The sequence below is a fragment of the Cardiocondyla obscurior genome, linkage group LG03 (assembly GCF_019399895.1).
Source record: "Cardiocondyla obscurior isolate alpha-2009 linkage group LG03, Cobs3.1, whole genome shotgun sequence".
In the NCBI taxonomy this organism is placed as follows: Eukaryota; Metazoa; Arthropoda; class Insecta; order Hymenoptera; family Formicidae; genus Cardiocondyla; species Cardiocondyla obscurior.
In genome coordinates, this window is record NC_091866.1 from 8,285,817 (window position 1) to 8,306,019 (window position 20,203).

General features: G+C 45.8%; 1 protein-coding gene across 1 annotated transcript in view; it reads left to right on the forward strand.

The window, feature by feature from the left end:
• Positions 1-9,126, forward strand: part of LOC139101354 (serine-rich adhesin for platelets) — a 43,838-nt gene extending 34,712 nt beyond the window's left edge. The window contains exons 3-4 of the mRNA XM_070654425.1: positions 3,204-3,356; positions 5,466-9,126. Of these exons, the coding sequence (XP_070510526.1) occupies positions 3,204-3,356; positions 5,466-6,482 (1,170 nt within the window). The 3' untranslated portion in view covers positions 6,483-9,126. The remainder of the gene's footprint in view (positions 1-3,203; positions 3,357-5,465) is intronic.
• Positions 9,127-20,203: the final 11,077 nt, after the last annotated feature.

Below are 20,203 nucleotides of genomic sequence, written 5' to 3' on the forward strand. Positions count from 1 at the left end.
AATGGAGGTAATCCGACCTCGTTGAGAGAATATTTAACGGCCGGTTCCCCGGCCCGCGCACGCGAACGATGCCGCGCTACTTTCCCGCCGCTTCCTAGTATCGTTGTTATGCAACGCTATGACGCCACTTCGTACTGTTTCAATAGCCAGGGCTGGCAGGGCGGTCGTCCCCGGCTCATTGATACGCGCTTACCAAGCAAGCTCGCGCGCGGGATTGCGTTTTACAGCCGCCGGCGACGGCGCGGCTTACACGCGACCCTGCAGATCCTGCGAGATTGCCGTAGCAAGTGTCGAAGTAATCGCGCCGGAGGCACTTCTGTAAACTGGACGTATCGTCTAAAGAAATGGCCGTGTACCGCCGTGAAAAATCGTTGCGATTATTTTAGATGCCTCGTCGCTGCGATCGTGCGGTGGACGTTAATTATTACGGAATATATACCATGACAGTTTAAACGTCGCGATTGTAGGCTCGCTGGACGTCAGGTAAAAACTCACGGAGCGTCTCAGCCGTTTAGATAACGCGTCGATATTTTCGCGGCGGAGTAGAAGGCATTCGAAAGTGCCCGATGACGAGTCTGAGCTTTTCTCCTTCGGCGTCTTTTTTTCTCTAATCTGCCTCCGGAAGAGGACAGCTGATTTTCCACCGGCCACCCGGTACGTGGGTTTCCTCCCCCGTCCGCGCCCGATTCGCGGCGTCCCGACGATGAACGGCGCTGAGCGGCGTGGCGCGATTCCCTCGTGAATTTTTTTAATCCGCTTCGCCGGTCGCCGTGTCGCGCTGTTTTCTCCCCTCGGCATTGCGCTGCGGCGGCAGCCAACGTTCGGGTTCGTTTAAAATGCAAACTCGTTCGTGGTCCGCGGGGGCTTTAAAAACAGCCTCCATACCTATCTGGATTTTCGTTTGCCGTGCCGCCGCATCTTGCGGCCCCGCCGGGTCTTGCTGCGCCTCATATAGGGATTTATGGCAGCGCTGACGCGTTTCTATTCTGGATCGCGTCTCGTCGCGTTGAGAAATATCTTCCCCCGACGCGTTCTTTCGTCACCTGCTTTCGCACACCGATTTTCCTCTCGGCGGCTTACTCGATTAAAAAGACCGGCTTGCAATCGTAATTATTCCATATCGATTGGCGCACTTTATTTTCTAAATCATGAGCGCACCTCGAATCAACCGCGAGCCGATCAATTTTTAATTGTTTGTCTCCGCCTTACGTAGATTCAAGTAGCTTCTACTGATAGCTTCCTACAGGAGATTTCTTTTTTGTACGCCAAGTAAGAGATCGTATTGCTTTCCTCAAAATTAAAAATTTTTTTTTTTTTTTTTCCATTAAAGTAAGCGATTTTTTCAAGTCTCGAATCAGTATGACGCTGTCCTGTTTCAGTTATTGCACGGCATCGGTTCGGAAAGATTTTAAATAGCACCGTAATTGCTTGATTAAATTACTTTACGATCTTAAACGCGTTTTTTGCGTCGTAAAAAAAGACTCGGAATCGAATAGTCACATTTAGCGTTGAACTGTGGTAAATGCGGGTCTTCCCTTCGCGCCTTTGCCTCGATAAAGAAAAGAGACGCTGGGCGAAAGTGAGCTCGGGCTCTCACGGCTTTCCTGGTAATTTGACAGAGAGATAGAGCCCAGTTCTACATTCCTTTGACCGGCGGGATGATTCAACGGGCACTGATGCATTAGACGATCGTCTAATCATTGACGCAGATATACGTTGCAAGTAAAGGTGAGGGTGGGACGCGGTTAATTAACTTGGCCGTGTAACGTGGAGCGATGCCGAGGGCAGGCGTCGGGTAAAGGGCTAAATTTATCTCCGATAGTTCTTTGAGCCTCTTTCGTACACGCACTTCCGTCTTTTAATCCTCCGATACGACGTGCGTTACTCTCATTTAAAATGTTCTATACTCTGCAATAAAAATATAAAGATATTTAAAGTATCAGTATCAAAAAGAGCTTTTTTTTTTTACTTTAAATTATGAAAGACTCGATAATTTCAAACGTATTTCGTGGCAATTACGAACGCGCTGTAAATGTAGCGAAATAAAGTGTCCCGCGGTGATTGGAAATCATTTTAACAATCGCGGCTTCGTTGCAAAGTGCGTTAATCCTGTGCCTACTTTCGCGGATAACAGTTTAAGAGCAGCGAAGGTGACGTTTCATTGCGAAACGCAGCGGGGGTTTCGCGAATACGATCGGAATAGGCGTCGCTATTGTTATCTCGCTTGACCACAGCCACTTAAGCCCGTGCGCTAAACTCCACGAGTTCAACTTTACCCTTCAACAGGTGTTTAGGGAAATACAATAATGTCGCGCATGCGCGCCGAACTTCTTGAGGTCGCAAAGTTCGCTGGAACAATCTGACCGCGACCATGCCCGCGGGCGATGCCGGTACTTAGGACGAGATTAATTAAGATTACGCAGGACGCGCCGCGGTTCTCAACTCTGGCCCGGACGGAGGCGAGTAAATTTTCACGCGACTCCTGAGGAATTTCGTCAATGCATGCGAGACGGGAAACGGCGGGTAGCTTGATTAAAAAGATGCGTTGCTAGATCAACTCCAGATCTACTTGTTGTCTTCAATTTGAGTAAAATTCTAACCGAGAACTTACATCTTGTTCTCTTTTTTTTTTAAATATATTATTAAATAGGTTTCAACAGCATTGTGATATATTTATTAATTAGATAATTTTATGGAATAACGATGGTTTTTATAAACTATTTTTCTTTGCGATTACTAAAATATTCAGAATTTCTTGCAATTTTTTTTTTGAAATAAAGTACAGGTAATAAATCAATGTTTTAATATAATTGAACTTTGTTCTAAATAGCTTAATTAAAACTTTACGTTTAAAATTGCAGAAATTGTTATAGTAATTAGAATAAAAAATGATTTTGTGTTATCTATAACGAGTAAAGTCTGTTTTATCGTTGGTACGTACCTCCACGGGAGAATTGATAAGCTGATAGTCGGTAAGGTGGAGTATCAGGGTTAACGTTGGTATCACGGTAACAGCTGGTAAGCTGAACACACGTTTGCCGATCGTGAAATCCTAGAGAGAAGTTTCAAGTTGTCTCTTGCACAATAGGTAGCGTTTGAATATAGTATAAGTCTTTAAAAAGTGTTAAAAAGAAACTTATTATATTTATATAGTAATAAATTATACACTTTTTATTAATTTTTGTATTTAATTCTGTTTATAGACTTTAAACGGCGCTGAGGGTACGGTTCCACCTGGACGAGTGTACAAAAAAGTCGCGATTGTGGAGAATTTCTTCGACATCATTCACGCCGTTCATGTCGATCTCGAAGGACGTCCTGGGAAGCATGCCGGCCAAAAGCGCACCTACAGAACGGTAAAAAAATTAATTATAATAGTACATAATCGTATAAAGTGTCTAAATAAAATTTATATTTAGTTTTGTAAATGTTTCGTTTAAAATGTATTAGAAAAAAAAATGTATTTTGTTCTATCAGTTTCGCATGCTGTATGTAAGTTGAAAAAAAAGTAACGCAGCTTCGTAACTAAAGACGTAAATTTATTTGACAACGGAGGCGGCGATCCTCTGCGTGTAAACAATTCTCAGCATCCGAACTTTGATTCAAAGAGCGTCGAGTATCCGTCGATCAGCGAAGCGACCGAATTCTGAATTTGGGCGCTATCGGCAAAACGGTGAATTCCTGCATGGTTGCCCGCGACACGCGATATTTACCGTTCCCGAAGGAAGGCATCGAGGCGTTCAAGCGTCGAACACTCGATACCACACGTCATCTCACATGTTCCGGCGCGCATTCGCGTAAACCTCTCTCTTGGGTATCATATCTGTTCTCTCGTTTTCTCTCTCTCACTCTCTCTTTCTCTCCCGCTCTCGCTCTCTCTTTCCATCACGCACCCTCAGCATACGGTCTCGTTCTACCCTTCATCGTCGGCCCCTGCGACCACCCTCCCACTCTTCGGCCTCCCATCCTCTCTCTTTCTCTCTCGCTCACTCCTTCTCTCTCGCACGCCGCGATCTGCTTGTGATTCAAAACCTCAGGACACTTGTTGCATTGCCTGCTTACTCACACACTCGAGCGTTTGCGCGACGGTGGAACTGTTTTACGTTCAAGTCGGCGTTAGGCGGCGGGATTCATCGGCTCCAGAGAAGAGAGCCCGTTATGTCACGGTGCCGCGTTGCGCAACGCGACACCGCCGCTCGTGTCGAGGATGGTGGATTTCGAGCTGGCGCTGTTACATCGCAAGGGCTTGTAGAATTGACCGATCCGGTACACACAATTCGCCTTTGACGACTTGCGCCTTTAACGCGCGTCCGATCGGCATGTTACGCGGCGCAACGCGTGGCTTGTACAATTTGCCGTTTCGAGTTAATTGGAAATTGATCTCTCCGTGACCGCTCGAGAATAATGCGCAAAACTTTCAAGAATTCCGCTGGAAGCTGGGAGCTTGCAATTGTACTCGGAAACTATTCCCATCGATTCACCTATACATTTATCGTGTCATGTTTTAATTTTAAAAAGAAGATAAAAAATATTTAAAAAGAAAAAAAAAAAAAGAAATCTAGGAGAAAAAATTCTGTTACATTTCACGGAAAGCATAGACCTTGTTAATTTAATGTACAAGAATTATTTGTTACGTTAAATATATTATTATTAATTACGGTAACACAATCTTGAGTTTCGTCTTGAAAAATGCATTTTTTTTTTCCCTTTTCACTTTGAGTTCGTCGCGAGGTTTCGGGTAAATCTTATCAAATTACCACCCTCGCCTCCCGTGGAACTGGTTCAAGTTATACGCACACATCAACCGGCTTTCATGAGCTCTTACGAAGGCCGCCATCCTCCTTGATTAACTTATGCCGTCCCTCTTCTCTTTCCCATCCACTGCTTCGGAGAGAAACGTTTCCTATTAAGGAGTCGGAAACATCCCCCCGGCTGAACACCTTCTCCAGCAGAAGACATCAAAGTTCCGTTATACCGCTCATGAATTTTCCCCGGTGGGCGTCGCGCGTAAAACGCCGCCACGTGACGGCGATACGTTCGCCCGGAAAGGGCCATTCGCGCGCGTATTAACGCGTTGATCGACAATGGTAGGTTGCATATTATTACCGCGCGAACGGTGCAGGATGCGGCGTCTCGGCCGGGTGGAATTGGTTAATTGCCCGACCGAGCGGCGTTTCTGACGAAGCCGGAAGCCGGAAAATCTGATCAATACATCCTGTCGCGATAGACTTGATCAATAAACTCGATATTTTTCAATGCAAAATTTAATTTAGTTTAATTACGTTACGTGAATTAATTTTTATGTATAATTTATGATAGATCGTGGATCAATTTTTTTTTTTTTTTTTTTTTTTTAATATAACAATAAAAGTAAAGTAATAGTAACAGTAGAGATTTTTTTTAAATGAACTTTATGATCGAGGTGTTAATTGTTTTAATGAGAACGATCTTTCTTTCTGTTACAGATTACAGAGACGTACGCGTTCCTACCTCGGGAAGCAGTGACGCGATTTCTGCTCGGTTGCACGGAATGCCAGCGACGTCCGCGAACGCCTAGTCCGACGAACTTATCTAATCAGTCTCAGTCCACGCAATCGGCGACGCTCGGGTCGGCGGCGACTCCGCTGAGCCCGAATCCGAGCGGCGGCGCGCTCGCGACCTCGTCGTCGACAACGGCATCCTCGTCGGTGCAAAACGGCTCGAGGCCGCGTAACAGCGGGCAACACGCGTCGTCGGAAGGCAAGAACTTGCACAACTATAGACACCAAAAGCAGCAGCATAAGACGGCCGGCGGTGGTAACGGCGGCGCGGAGTCGAAACTCGACAAAGACAAAGAGGAGAAGTACAATCCGCTGAGTATCACGAATCTATTGAAGAAGGAACCTGTGAATGGTGGTTATCTTGCGAGTTCGGACACTTTGCCGGAGTCGAGGAGGACGCCGGAGTCGGATCGAGCGAGCTCGAAGAGCTCCGCATCGTCAAAGAGAAAACGGATGCTGCCAGAGGGACGGACGCCCTCCCCGCAGCCCAGCCAGCCGTTACCGAGGCCCTGGAGCCCTGGACTGGATCCCAAGAACACGCCCATCGACTACAGCTTACCTATCACCACCTCGTACCTGAAGCATCAGCAGAGACTGCTCCAGGAGAAGAACAAGGCAGCCGCCGCCAACGCGCTGAGGGAGTCCGAAACAACGGAGTCGAAAGCTGTTTCAACCGGTGCCGCGCCGTTCGTTGAAGATACCGAGAGCGCCAAGAGAGAAAGGTTCTCACCGGCTACCGGCTTGATCGACACGAACCTTAATCTGCTGGCGACCATCCAACATCTGCATTGTCAAGTGATGCTGGCGCTCACTGAGCGACTGAGACCGTCGTTCACGGTACCGAGCCCTTTAGTTCTCCCGTCGACGTCGCCCAGCGTTCTGGGTGGCGCGATGATGATGGGCACGGAGGTATCGGTGCAAACTGGAGAGAATTATTCGTGAATCAATCATCGCATCGGGGAAAGGAAAGCTAGATTTTTGCAATAACTTTCGTCAAAGATTCGTAAAGAGCGATGATTATCACGGATCCAGAAATCAGTATTTCCGTGAGCAGAATTAATTTATTACGCTGCCGAAAAGTTTCGCGTATATCGGGGACGATAATTAGTTCTAGACAAGCTTCCGCGATAAAGAGATTAAGCTTCCCGGCCAGACAACGGAAGTCTGTATTTATCAAATAGACATTAAAAATTCGACCGCCACATTTGCGTGTCTGCCGTGGTCGCGCGAACCGAATAAAGCTCTTCGCGCACGAAATGTCGATCGCGGTTGACCACCGATTTTAGTTCGTTTCTAAATACGCATCCGCTTTGACGCTCGCGATTGCAAACACGGCGACGGGCGCTCGTTCTTTGGCCGAGAAGCGAAACGACAGGTAAACGCAATTACATATTGAACCGGACGAGATCGATTATTGTCGTCGTATTCGTGTTATACATTTCATACGACCAAGCCGACCGGCCTGACGCTTACGTGCGTCCGACGTCGGTCGGTGCCCGATATAGATGACGGGCTAAGCGAGCGGAATAATTCCCTCAAGTCTGTCGAAATACGGGTCGATGTGTCAGGGATTCGCGCGGCGCTACGTTCCGATATTTAGAGATCCGTTACATCGAGAGAGATCGTGATATGGCCGCTGCCGGACTCGGTTCCAAATCGATCCATCCAAACCGAGCAAAAGCGACAGTCCGCGCGGCGACACCGCGAAGGTCCTGAATATTCAACGAACCAGCGAGATGGGGAGAGAGTCGGAAAAAGAGGTGAAAGAGGGAGAGAGATCCGAGGAGAAAATCCGATTTCTCGTTTTCAGGTGTTATCCGACAACATTCGGCGTCGTCGACCTGACGAATTGTCTTTCATTTTACAAGACACGTGACGTTTAATTGCCTCGACTAATTATAACGTGAATCGAAAAATAACGAATGATATCGTATCGGCGCGGTAAATTTTCTTATTTTCACGTATGATTTTTACGCAACAAAAACATCCCGGCGCTAATAATTCCTATGTTACAAATCACACAAACAGATTTTATATGTATACTAATTAAGCTTTGCAGCGGTAAATAGCTAATATAACTAGTCTGTCTAATGTAATTAATCTGTCAATCTAGGAGATAAACTTTCTTTTAATAGAACTTTATTTGACATTTGTTACTCAGAAAAAAAAAAAAAAAAGCAAATTTTTCCGCGCGGAACGTGCTTACCGAAGGATGAAGAAATGTGTTTCGTCGTTTTGCAAACGATGCTAATGCCCTCGCAGTCTCGGATGATCTGAATTAATGTCGATTAATGCGCGACTGGATAGCATCTCATCGACGAGGAGACGACCGGTTACATCTAGCCGGCATCTCGTTCCACCTTGTAATCGTAATAATGTTATCGCATGTAATTACACAATAGAAGGGTGTTCGAAGCGAGTCTGAGCGTGTAATTCGTCTCGTCTCGTCTTGTCTTGTCTCGCCGAACCGGTCTCGATATCCGGTACATCCGCCGGTCGCAAACTTCCTTTGCGCTGTACCAATTATCGTATTATTGGCATTATCAGCGTGGATTTTTAACGATACTGCGTTGCAGTCGCCTGAACATGTACGTTATTTTAAACGAAAATCTGTACTTCGCTCTTAAATTAGTCTCGAATTAGAAATGAACATTATTTAATAAATATTTCATAAATATCGGAATAACTTTTTTTTTTTTTTTTTTAAATTTTAGACAAATGTAAATGAACGCTTGGTTTCTTTTGTCTCGTAAAAGTTCTTTACGTGCGAATGATTTTAAAGACGTACCTCCGCGAAGTAACTTGTTCACTTAACGATCGCCGGATCCAATATTGATTATATACCAAAGGCAGCGTCACTTCGAGCTCTTGCTTTGAAAGCAACTCTCGTCTTCGTAGAGCAAACCGCAGGTAAGATGAATCGGTTGCAGTTAGAAATCGATTGTTTCTCGCATCGAGACCACGACGACGGTCCTCGGGCGGCGAAACCCGTTTCGTGTCTAATTGTGTACGTAGCCTAGCCCCCTTTTCCCTCGTGTACGATATTACTCGGAACTAGATCGTTCTTTTCGTGTATGATGTATAGCGCGTCGTTAGCTGGTGAGGGAAAGTGAGGCAACGTCGGCAAAATAGGCCTTAAGGTGTGCTTGCAGAGGATAAAAAAAAAGAAAAAAAAAAGAAAAAAAAGAAAAACAAGATGTTTGTACTAGAAGTTCGATAATTGTCGTGAAAGTAGAGAATTAAGAACCTTTGCGAGCGCCGTCGCATCGGACATATTATATTATATATATTATTTTGTACATACTCGTTGTATAATAGTGCGTATAGTCTGTACCGAGTAAGACCGCGCCAATTGTATTATTGCCTGCGACACGTTCTTTTATTACGAATAATTTTCGTTATTATTACGATTGCGAGCGACTATGATTTTTATCACCGTTCTTATTGCTCTCTCGTTCTTTTATTATAATTATTATTAATTATCACGCATGAGTATTGTATTGTATTACTGTATTAATATTATTATATTTAAATTGTGCGCTCGCGGAGCAGATGGGGAAAATATATGAAATTGAAATACTCGAAAGCCCTGCGTATGTAACTTACACCGTGCAAAAAGGTGTGCCTGTTTCAGTTTTCCTGTGATATGTATATGTTTCACTTTCCAAGTCCTCGTCTCCCGTTTTCTCGCCACTCTATTTTTTTTTTGTCCGTATTGTTTTATAATAAGTGTTATAGCTCAAGTTGGGTAGATGAATTCTGAGAAACGTAGGTGACATGTGAAAATTGACGATTGTCACCACTGACAGCGATGTGTCTTGTCGTCATAATGTCACGAGAAAACGCGTTGCACACGGTCGCTGGATCCTACGTGTAAAGTGTAACGAATACCGCGACCATGCAGGATGCGAGGAAGGACCGCGGGGTGGTTGAACTGCGTTCACGTCACGTCGTGGCTATTGCATTACACGAGCGTAAGTATCAAGTTTACTTGCATGCAATCGGCATCTCGGAATGCTCGAGAAGCATTAATCGATCAATAGATATGCACGATACGTCGAAGATGAAGGTCGGTCTTGCACTTTAGGAGCGCACAGCGAACGCAATTGACACCTCCACTCGTCTCACCCCTTTCCTTTCCGCCTCCCGCCGCGGTAGTAGATAGAAGCAGTCGCTTCGGCGTCTGACGTACTTTAATATCGCGAACAAAGAGGACGAAATGATCGTGTTGCCTTTAACAAAGGAAAGGGAAGGCAGCGTCGACGACTCACCTGCTCTCTCTCTCTTTCTCTTCCTCTTTTCCTCGCTCTCTCTCTCTCTCTCTTTCTTTCTCTCTCTCACTGCGGAGCGAGGATCGTTTCTCGGAGAGGAGGCACCATAGGTAATGCAGTCTTTACTCATCCGGCTGTTGCCAACGTTGTAGCGACCTCGTTCCATCAACTTCTACGCGTTCCCCCTAGCTAGCTATCTCCTTCGTTTCCTCTTTCTCTCCTCTGGCTCTTTCTCTTTCTCCCTTTCGTTCGTTGTCTCTCTCCGATCCCTCTCAGCCCTCAGCCCTCAGGAAAACTCAACCCCCTACCCCCAGTTCCAATAAGGCTGCGCTTCCACCTCGTTTCCACCTCCTCCTACTCACCCTCTGCCACCCTGCTCTGCTTTTCACCCTCTGCTTCCCTCACGTACTCGCTCCCTTGGCTCTGTCTCTCTTCTTTCTTCCTCTCTCTCCCTATTTCCGTCTCCTTCTCTTTCGCGCACCCTCAAGCAACCCTCCGTCGTACCCTAAAGCCCCGCTTCCACGGCAGAGCCAAGCCTTTCTCGCGCTCTCTTCGCCATAGCATTGTTGCTATCGATTCGGACTTGGAAACGTGTTTTTCTTCGGATATTTCGTGGCCACCGCCGGTTACGACCGCTGCCGCTCGACCGGATAACGAGGATTCTAGGAAGGCGGGTGTACGGCCAACCTTCGGCTTGCTCTTTTTCACGTATTCTTCCACATCTTCCAGAGTTTTCACGTTACCACCTCCGCCGTTATATTTCCCGCGCTAAAACGCGGCGCGCCTTTTGCGCCCGCAATAAATATTTGATTTTACGCGAGAATTTCGCTCATTCGTTTTTCTCATCCGTATATTTTTCCCTCTCGCCAGAAGCCTGTTTACTTCATCTCTGCCACATCTGCGCGTTTGCCGTATTTATGCAAATATAAATTTTATAATCGACGGAGTATGCAGGTTCGAGCTGAACGAACAATAGTAAAACTGTTATAAGCGATTCTATTTGGAACTACTTTGCCAATTATTGTAAATTAATTACTGCTTACCGAATATGGAACATAACAGCGAGCAAAGTCAACGGCAAATTGTTTGATTAAAAAAAACTCTCGGATTTTATTTTTTTTTTTTTCTTCGCTAATACATGTTATGGGATTCTGCGGTTATAAAAATTATATAAAGATACACATCCCGAAACAGTATACGTACGCGTGCAAGAGGTATTGTGAATATTTTGAATTGCAATTATTTTTTTTCTTGTAGTCCGGCAAATTGTTTTTTTTTTCATTACTTTATCGATTTTCGGTTATTTTTCTCCCGGTGTTCGCTTTTATATCAGAACACCAGTCGTGATCTGACAATTCGATACCAATAAGTTGCCAACGGAGTTTGACGCGATGAGAAACTCCCATTAGACTCGATGGCCGTAAGCTGCGTTCCCTCAGAGATAGACTCGAACCACTTTCATCGTCCTTGTTACCGAGATGTTCACCGGCCTGGCTTCGATTATTTCGCAAAGGCATTGATAAGGAACCCGGTGCTCCTTTGCGAAGTCGATACGCCGGTGCAAACAGACGACCGGGCCATCCGGCGAACGAAATAAGGAAATCGCACGAGAGATTTCAACGAACGTTACGTATATTAAGCCGCACGCGTTTCTATTACCGCCTGTATTTGCGCGGGGACATTTTCGCGATCTTTTTATCAAACGTTTCAGGCTCGCATCCCAGGGAGAAGAATTTAAAACACTTAACAATTACTGCAATTTCCTTTTATCTGCAAGAGTTTAAGTACCGGCGTCTGCAGCAGATACAGAGACACACATTTCTCATACTTATACTTTAATATTTAAATATCACGTTTATTGCAACATTATTTCACGTAGAAAAAAAAAATAGAGTATTTTTAAAATATGAGGATATACTCTATGCTTCGGTAATTATAAAGTCTTTTTTTTTTTTCTCTAGTTATTCTCAAGTCAGAGTTTTTACACGTTGATGCAATTTAGACGCGCGCGTTATCAATTCTATTGTAACATTCTGCGTTAATTTCGTCCGCGAGTCCGACTCGCGGTTGAGCGATAGCCGCGTTGCTTTTGGATTACGCGATCGAGCAGCGTCGAAGAACGTCGGAGATTTCAACGATCGGCCGTACTTTGGCCGGCGCGGTGCGCGCGTACATGCAATTTCCGTCGATGCGTCGCGAAGAGTGCCATTGTCTCGCGATATATTCGTCGTACATCGCGAACTCCCATAATTCTCGTTTCCGATGGACCGATTAAGGCGCGTCCCCCGCGCGGTTCCCCTGTGACCGGTGGTGGCGATATTACTGGGGCTTAACTCGATCGAACGGCGATTTAACATTTCACCCAACCCGGTCTGCGCGACGTATGTGACGTCCATTGTCCTTCGAGGATTCCTATTAAAAGAGAGAAGAGAAAGGTTTTCACCGAGCGAATAGTGGCGAGAGCGCACGAATTCCAAGCCGGCCGTACGTGAGATAAGTGATAAGATTACGTTATCGCATTAGCTCTTTGATGTTTCACGGCGCGACAATAAATCCCAATAATTACGACTGGTAATTTTGAAAAGTAAAAGGAAACGAGTGCGCCGCGATCGATATTCCGTGACCCCTCTGGCTTTCCGAATGAAGCGATATTACGGCAACGTTTTCGAAATATTCGCGGAAAACGATGCGCGGATCGTCGATATCGATTGCAGCCACGGCAAACAGAATTATATCGCACGGCCCTTTTAGCGGGTTTACAGCGAGTTTAGACTCGAGCTTCCACGCGGCATTTTTCCACCGCATCTCTTTTAATACACGATAATTTAATATCAGCCGAAATTAAACTAATTCAAGCTATTTTAGTATTCTTTGCGTTCATCGTACGCACACACATAGTATACAATAATTAAGAATTTTTTTTTTTATGAAAGACACGAAAAGCAAAGTACTTTTTATACACAAAATTATTATACTGCAACTGAAGTATTAATTAGACATCATTTAGCTATATACCGCTTTGGAAAAATAATACGCGGTACGTTGTACATTCACGGGATAAGTCTGTGCGGGATTCAAAATTTCACGAAATTATCGCGCGGTCGACGAAACTGGCAGGAGAGTGAAAATGGGCCGAGGATCTGGATGGCTCGTCAACGGCGCAGTCGGCTATTGCAATTCATATCGCGAGTCGTGCGGGAAGATCTCTTATTTTCTCGTTGTATCCGGACGAAACCTACCTATATCCTGGAGCGTCTACCCTCGTTCCGTGCCGCTATCTCCGCATGCCCTCGCAAAAGCAGTAACGGCGACGGCAGTCCTCTCCGTGTTCTCTCGACGTCCGACTCTGGCGGTTCTATCCTCCACGGAGAAGGAGGCGAAGGGAGAGCGGGAGGAGGATGAGGATGAGGAGGATAGTGCGCCGAGCTCTAGAATGTAAGGGATGATTTTGGAGATAGCTCGAGGGTCGCTCCGGTACATAGGAGTTGTAGGTTGGCGGACGGGTTGGCGCGCGGGGATAGGAGCGGTCGGGTCGAGACGAGTGGTATAGGAGAGAGCTGCCACGGTTAGAGAGGACAGAGAGAAGGCAGAGGGCGAGGGCGAAAGGGAGGAGAGGTCGGAGGATACCAGGGAGTAGTACGGAGGGTGGTGTGGGTTTGCGAAACGGGGGCTGCGATTGGGATGCCTTCGCGCGCGCGGGGGGCGGGAGGAGGAGAGGGAATGGTTTGAAGCTTGTGGAGGCAAGCGCGGGGCGCGACGGGGGTTGGAGGTGAGTCTGTGGAGTCTCAGGAGGGTGAGTTTGGCGCCGAGGTGTCGGCCTTTCTCTCCGGTGCTGCATGCGTGTAAGTTCCCGTGTGTGTATGTGTGTGTGGCCGCGCTTACGCGCACGGAGAATGTTCCTAGCTGCTGCGCGTGGTGACTGGCTTATTTAAATTTAAATAAATGATCCGAAGATACAACCCAGTACCGCGTTACGCGACAACATTGATCTAGGCGATCGCCTTGCGGTTCGGATAATTGGCATACGCGACCGACAATGAGCAGGCCAATAGCAGGCGATATCGATCGACGCCAATGAGCGCGATGTAGGTTACGGGATATAGCGGACAGACGTGTACACGTCGAGTCGGTAGTAGGTGGTAGGTAGGTAGGTAGATACAGCTGGCGAGGAAGTTTATTGGGATTTAAGGAGATCAAACCGAGAAACCTATTTCGCACCTTCCGACATTCAGCCTGAGACTTTGTTTTATTTTTTTAACAGACCGCGCGACTCGAAAGACGGTAACTGGATATTTAATAAATTACGATGCGAATATTTAAGTACGGATAATTATTTTTACTAGACGTTTATATGTAATAAGTTTAAATTTTGTGCCTAATGTAGACAAAATTTTGCTTGAGTTCTACTTTTGACAATTTACAAATGTCACCGGACTGACTATCTCTATCACGCGGACGTCATTAAATAGTTTCGAAAAAAAATATCAGACGAATCGGATTAGTACAATTTTTTTTACTTTAACATCTATTTTACGTCGCGTATTTTGTCGCGACAGTTTTCCCCGGGCTACTTCGCTCAATTATGTCTACGTTATTTCCTGCGTTGAAGTCAATAATACAAATCTACAGAGATTTCGTTAGATTTCTCTAAAAAAAAAAAAAAAAGATTTTTTGTGTTCCTGATTTTATCGTGATCGACAGTTTCCTCCAGAGTAGTCGCGCGTACGGAAAAAATACATTGAAATATTCCACGCGGTAAGATTCTTTAAAAGAGAATAATACAAGCGCGCTATTTCCACTTGTTCCCGAGTAAAAATTCATTTAGCTATTCTGATTTTACATCTAGTAATTAGATCGCGTAGATAAATATATTACTTAGTAATAAGCTTGGTATAGAATTCATAAAATAAAGTTGTCATTCAAAAATTAAAGAAATATTAATCTCCTGCGCGTACTGTCTTATGCCAACGCGCGCTCGATCTTCGAGTTCGCCGGCTGCTGGGTCCGCCGGCCGCCGGCCGCCGGCCGCCGCGCACCGCGTGCCGTGAGCACGTGTATTTTCATTGGACAGCGGCCATCATGCTGCAACTCCACGTGGCGCGGGACGCGCGGGCGGCGGGCGCGAGACCCGGCTGGCCCGGTCGACTCAGCAGTCGAACGCGCTTGGCATAGGTGAAAACGCGCGGTTTTAATAGTACGCGGCGAAAAGCATATAGATATTTAACGTTTCTAGCGCGTTATTAATCTGCAGTAATAATTATCTATTACCTAGATATTTATTTCGAGCGTTACATTTCTCAATTTCTCACTCGGGTTACTTGAGGAAATTTAGTAAGTGCTTAAAATTTAGCACGGCTTAAAAAGCACGATAGATAATTGAGTTTTATTTTTAAGCACTTTGCTTAAATTTTATTTTGTTAAAATAAAATCGTAATTGTGTTTAAATAGTTGATTTTGTGATTCTCAAAAGCCTATTATTTTAATTACGCGTTTAAGTAAAGTATGGAACTTTGATCAGAGATAATTTGTGCTGTTGATTAAAAAAAAAAAAAAAAAAAAAAAAAAAAAAAAAGAAAAGAAAAAGAAATCTCTGTTGCACGATCTTGATAATATTTATTAAGAAACACAACGAGTAGCCGTCACTTTTTATTTTTTATGGACGTCATTTGTATTGAAGCCCACTTTGCGCGTGACAATCTGTCATACACATTTGAAGAAATTATAAGTTATTTCCAACAAGTTAATGTCTCGTGTCAAATTTTGCAGCGTAATTAGAATCATGAGCCCTCGCAAGAATAGAACCTCGCTATTATTTGGATTATTTTAGTTTCGTCTCGATCTCTCAGTGAGTCGGGTTAAATAAGCCGCGAATGCAAAATAAGAGCCGTCTAAAAACGAGTATCTATTTTCTTCTCATCGCGACGAAGACGGCACAGTGGCATGGCAATAGCGTTGATGCACATAGACAATCAAAATATACATATATACGAAGGCGCGTGCTTCGTCGTTGAAATCGGTTTAACGTTTACCACTATTAACATCGTTTCGAACAATGCAATGACGGAAAAGGCAGTCAAGAACGTCAAGATAAAGGGGTCAGGGCGCGACAAGAAAGAAAGTCGACGGCAGAGGGAGGAAAGAGAAAGAGATGGAGGTGAAAGCGGAGGTGAGGGAGATTGAAACGAGGTTACTAATTCTCGAATAATGAAGGGATGAATCGCCGACCCCTCGCACACTTTACGAAAGGGACCGCCGGGGGAGGAGAGCTCGCGCGTCGCGCATTGTTGGCGCTTTATTTTCTTCCTCGACCGCATGTTACGCATTATTAGCGGAAACAATGTCACCGGAACAAATAATCTTTTCCGCATCTCTCTCTCTCTCTTTCTCTCTCTCCTTTTTCTCTCCTTATTTGTCACTAAGAGATCAAACTTGTAAATTGCACGTCTTAATTTTCTAAACAATAAACGGATTATTAAATTTTTTTTCCTAACAGCCAGCGACTTTTTGTTGAAAAAGAAATAAGTAGAAAAACGCAGGACCGAAACTTACAGTAACGAAATTTGAATATCCTAATGGCATTAATGCGATTTCGCAAAAGTGCGCGTTTGGAGGCGACGAAAACACTCCGCGACGTTATCGGGGAGGATGGACGTTCAAATAAACGACCTGCTCCTTCCTCAGAACAAGTGGGTTCCGCAAGGTAGTGTTTGCACGTCATTTTATTCTTCTTTTATCCCAACAGCGGACTCTCGTTCTTTCTCTCGCGGTACCCACTTATATTGTTATGTAATTTATCTTTGCCACCCCCGGCGCGAAGGAATGCGCGCTCCTCGAGGTATTAACGGCACCGGAGGGGTGTCCTTACTTTTCACTCTCGCTAATTTCGCGCCGCGAGGAGGCGACCCCGACCGGGTTTTACTGGGCGACGCACAATTTCGCACTTTCCCATTTGACAAACGTGCCGGCTTATTCGAAACTTTGGCATCTCCCCCCGCGAAAGTTCGCGTTCGCGAGAGGAAAAGGGACGGAGAGGTGAGAACGGGCGCGCGACGCGAAGCCGCGTATCGATACTCCCCCGATGGTAGAGATTAATTGAAATCGCGGCTGGAATCGCGCAAGCCGCAGCTGAAAAAACCAATCCATTAGGAATTGAGCGTTTCCCCTGTTGCACGCTCGTCATTTATTTAGAAGTGTTTGAGGTAAACAGAATTCGTTAAGAATATCAGTCGCGTCTCTATATTTTTACTTTATTAATATTTTCCATTTACAGAAACATCACTTTCTGATCGTTTAACGAGTTTTTCAGGGATCGCGCACGTTTGAGAGAAGGTGTTTTCTTTTAAACGCTTATCTTTTCTAAAGTGGAATAATTATATAAAGACAATGGTTGGGAAAAGCAACTTATTCCTGAAGTGGAATAAGGAGATTTTCAAGGCGGCATACGCAATAACTGCGTTTCCATATTCATAAAGGCTAAGAGGTGCTTACACACGTAAAAAGGTTAAAAACACGCTTAATACCGCTACTTATACTGTCTCCTTCGTACCACGAAGAAACCATATTTAAGAACCGAAGCCGTACTTTTATCCACTGACGCGCACACCTCACGTCGACTTCGCATAAACGGTGGATGATTTCACGTTGAAAGCAAACCGCTGTCAGGCACGAGGCATAAAAAAAATCTCATCCGACGTCATATCCATGACAGCTATACTACTTTTGCGCGCAAGATAACGACAGTCATTACATTATCAATTGTTAATTAATTTTTTCCACCTGCTGCACATAAAAAAAAAGAAAAAAAAAATTATACTTAGAAATGCACCGATAAAGAATTGATTTTAAATATTTCAAAATAGATTCTTTATTTATTGGAATATCGTTCAACTATTAGCGTTTCATTAAAAGGAAATTATTAGAGAAGCCATTAAGTGATAAATATAATTGAGTTTTTAGATCGAATAATTTGGACATTTAAAATAAACCGAAGAATTCTCGGGATCGTCAATTTTATGAATTAGGTCATCGAAATGTACGTTCACGCTTGTTCAACGAAATTAATGTCGATTAAGAATTTAGAACCGTATACATTTATCATTGTTAAATAAAATTTAAGGTAGATAAAGAGCAAAGATAAAGCTTTTCGTTAAGTCATCGGACTAATTCGATATCGCGGGGACGCTGAATTTACTGCAATTATACACGTCGTTGCAACAACGTTACATAACGCACATTTGCAAAATAGACGGAAGTTAACCGTGCGTGGTGAGGCAAAGTGGCGCGACGGAATGGCCGCGCGAGTAAGAAGCTTTAGAACTTTGCGATTCAACCGCTGACTGCACCTTCGTTGTTGATTCTTCGAAGATGTGTGTGTGCTTGCATATGCGTGTGGTTGTATGAATGTGTGTTTGCAGGCGCGCGAGTTATATGCGATACCAGAGAATCGAAGTGTTGAAACTCTTCTCGCTATCGTTTCCGCGCATTCTGCAAAGAGAGTCTCGAAAAAAGTCCTCGCATGCACGCGCGTATGTGAGAGCGCGCGCCTTTCGCTATAGCGTCTAGTTTCAGCTTCTTCGGGGAAGAAAAGAAGGTTCCGTCGAGACGCGGACTTCGAAATGCACAGTGCGTCTTTCGACAAGGTACGCGCACGAATAGATCCCGTACGAGAATATGCGAGCATTCATCTTTTCTTTGCATCTCTTCTACGGCGGCCAGGCTTTTCGTTATCTCGCACGGAGAATAATATTAATCGGAGTACTAATTAGAAGTATTTGTATTGTAAAATCAGTCACGAGTTTTTTTTAAAGAATAAAAAATTACTATTTAGACTCTTTCTCGCTCTATCTAGTGTGTTCACGTTAGGCTCCGGTGCAACAGAAGTATTACAAAAGTATGCGAAGTGTAAATGAGATAAAAGACCGCGCGGAATATGAGTGACGCGATACGAATGCGTTTGCCCGCTAAAATATCATCCGTTAGAGTCACTCGATAATAAGCAGCTAGTGATATTCATCCGTTACTTAACTCCCCGCGTAGCCGTCAGCGTAACAAAGCTAACCCTATCCGCGCAAAGCAACCCTATTCCCCTCGAGGATGCATCTTGCGACGTGCACCTGCGCTGAGGCTGCTATGCACGCCGGTAGCCGGGGGTGAGGGGTAAAAGGGGAGAGTGAAGATAAAGCAGAGTGCAAGACGCGGATGAAGCGCGGCAGCGAGAGAGAGTGGCGAGCGACGAAGGGAAGAGGGCCACACCAGGCGAGGAAGGAAAGGCGGCGGCAGGATAGACAAATAGAGCGAGAACGAGATAGGGAACGAGCGGACGCGCAAAAGGGAGACGGAGAACTAGGGATGATGTTAGGGCGAGAGGGGATCCGGAGAAAGATAGAGCTTCACGTAGCACTTTTCCTTGTATTACTTAGCCCAGGGTATAACCCACCGCGGCGTCGGTGGTGCCTATATCTCAGCCGAGGAAAACCACCCTCCATGTGCGCGTATCTCTCCCGCCGTCCTCCTCTCGCTCCCGCCCGTCCCGGCCTTCCGACTCTCCCCCCCTCCCCCTCCGCGCCACGTTCGCCCCGTTCCATCGCACTCTCAATCCACCTTCTGGCAGCTCACTCTCGTCCCCCGCACCCTCAAACCACCCCCTGCGCGCTCGTGCTCGCTCTCACCCTTCGCTCCCCGTTCCTCGCTTCGCTGTAGCACCGCAGTCCCCGACATACTCTGTTCTCTCTACTCGCCCTCTCTTCCCCCGTCCGATTCCACCCACCTAAGACCCCCCTGGCACCCTACTCATCCCACCCTTCTCTCTACTCTATACCCATGCTCTACCGTTTCCACCCCCGGCAGTCCCCCTCACCGTTGCTTCCATCCGGCGCTCCGACTCAACCCAACGCCAACCACCCGCTGAAGGTGGGTGCGCCCTACTGGCGCCTGAATCATCCCGCCCGAGGCCGCATCGAGGGCGAGGAGATGGGACGGGGAGGACGGAAGGGAGCGCGGGTGGCTGACTGAGCTAGGGTTTTGGCGGTAGAATGGTAGTAGTGGCGGCTGCTGCTGCTGCTACTACTGCTGCTGCTGTCGGATGAGAGTTGGCGAGGGGGCGAGAGGGTGATTCGTCGGATGGTTGGGTTGGCAGGGAAACAGGAGCGCGCGGGGAACAGGCAGAGGACGAGAGAGAATTCGAGCGCAAGGTACGTACCCGTGGGGTTGAAAGGGGGCGTCAAGCCACCGACGTCGTCCTCGCCGACGCTGTCGTCGTCATCATCGTCGGGGACCGAAGCCTACAGACGAGGGAGAAACGAGGTGTCAGGGGGGATATAAGGCTTCACTAATTATTTTTTGTCGGTCGCTCGACGGGGGGGAAGCGACTGCCGGCAATGACTGAAATTAAAT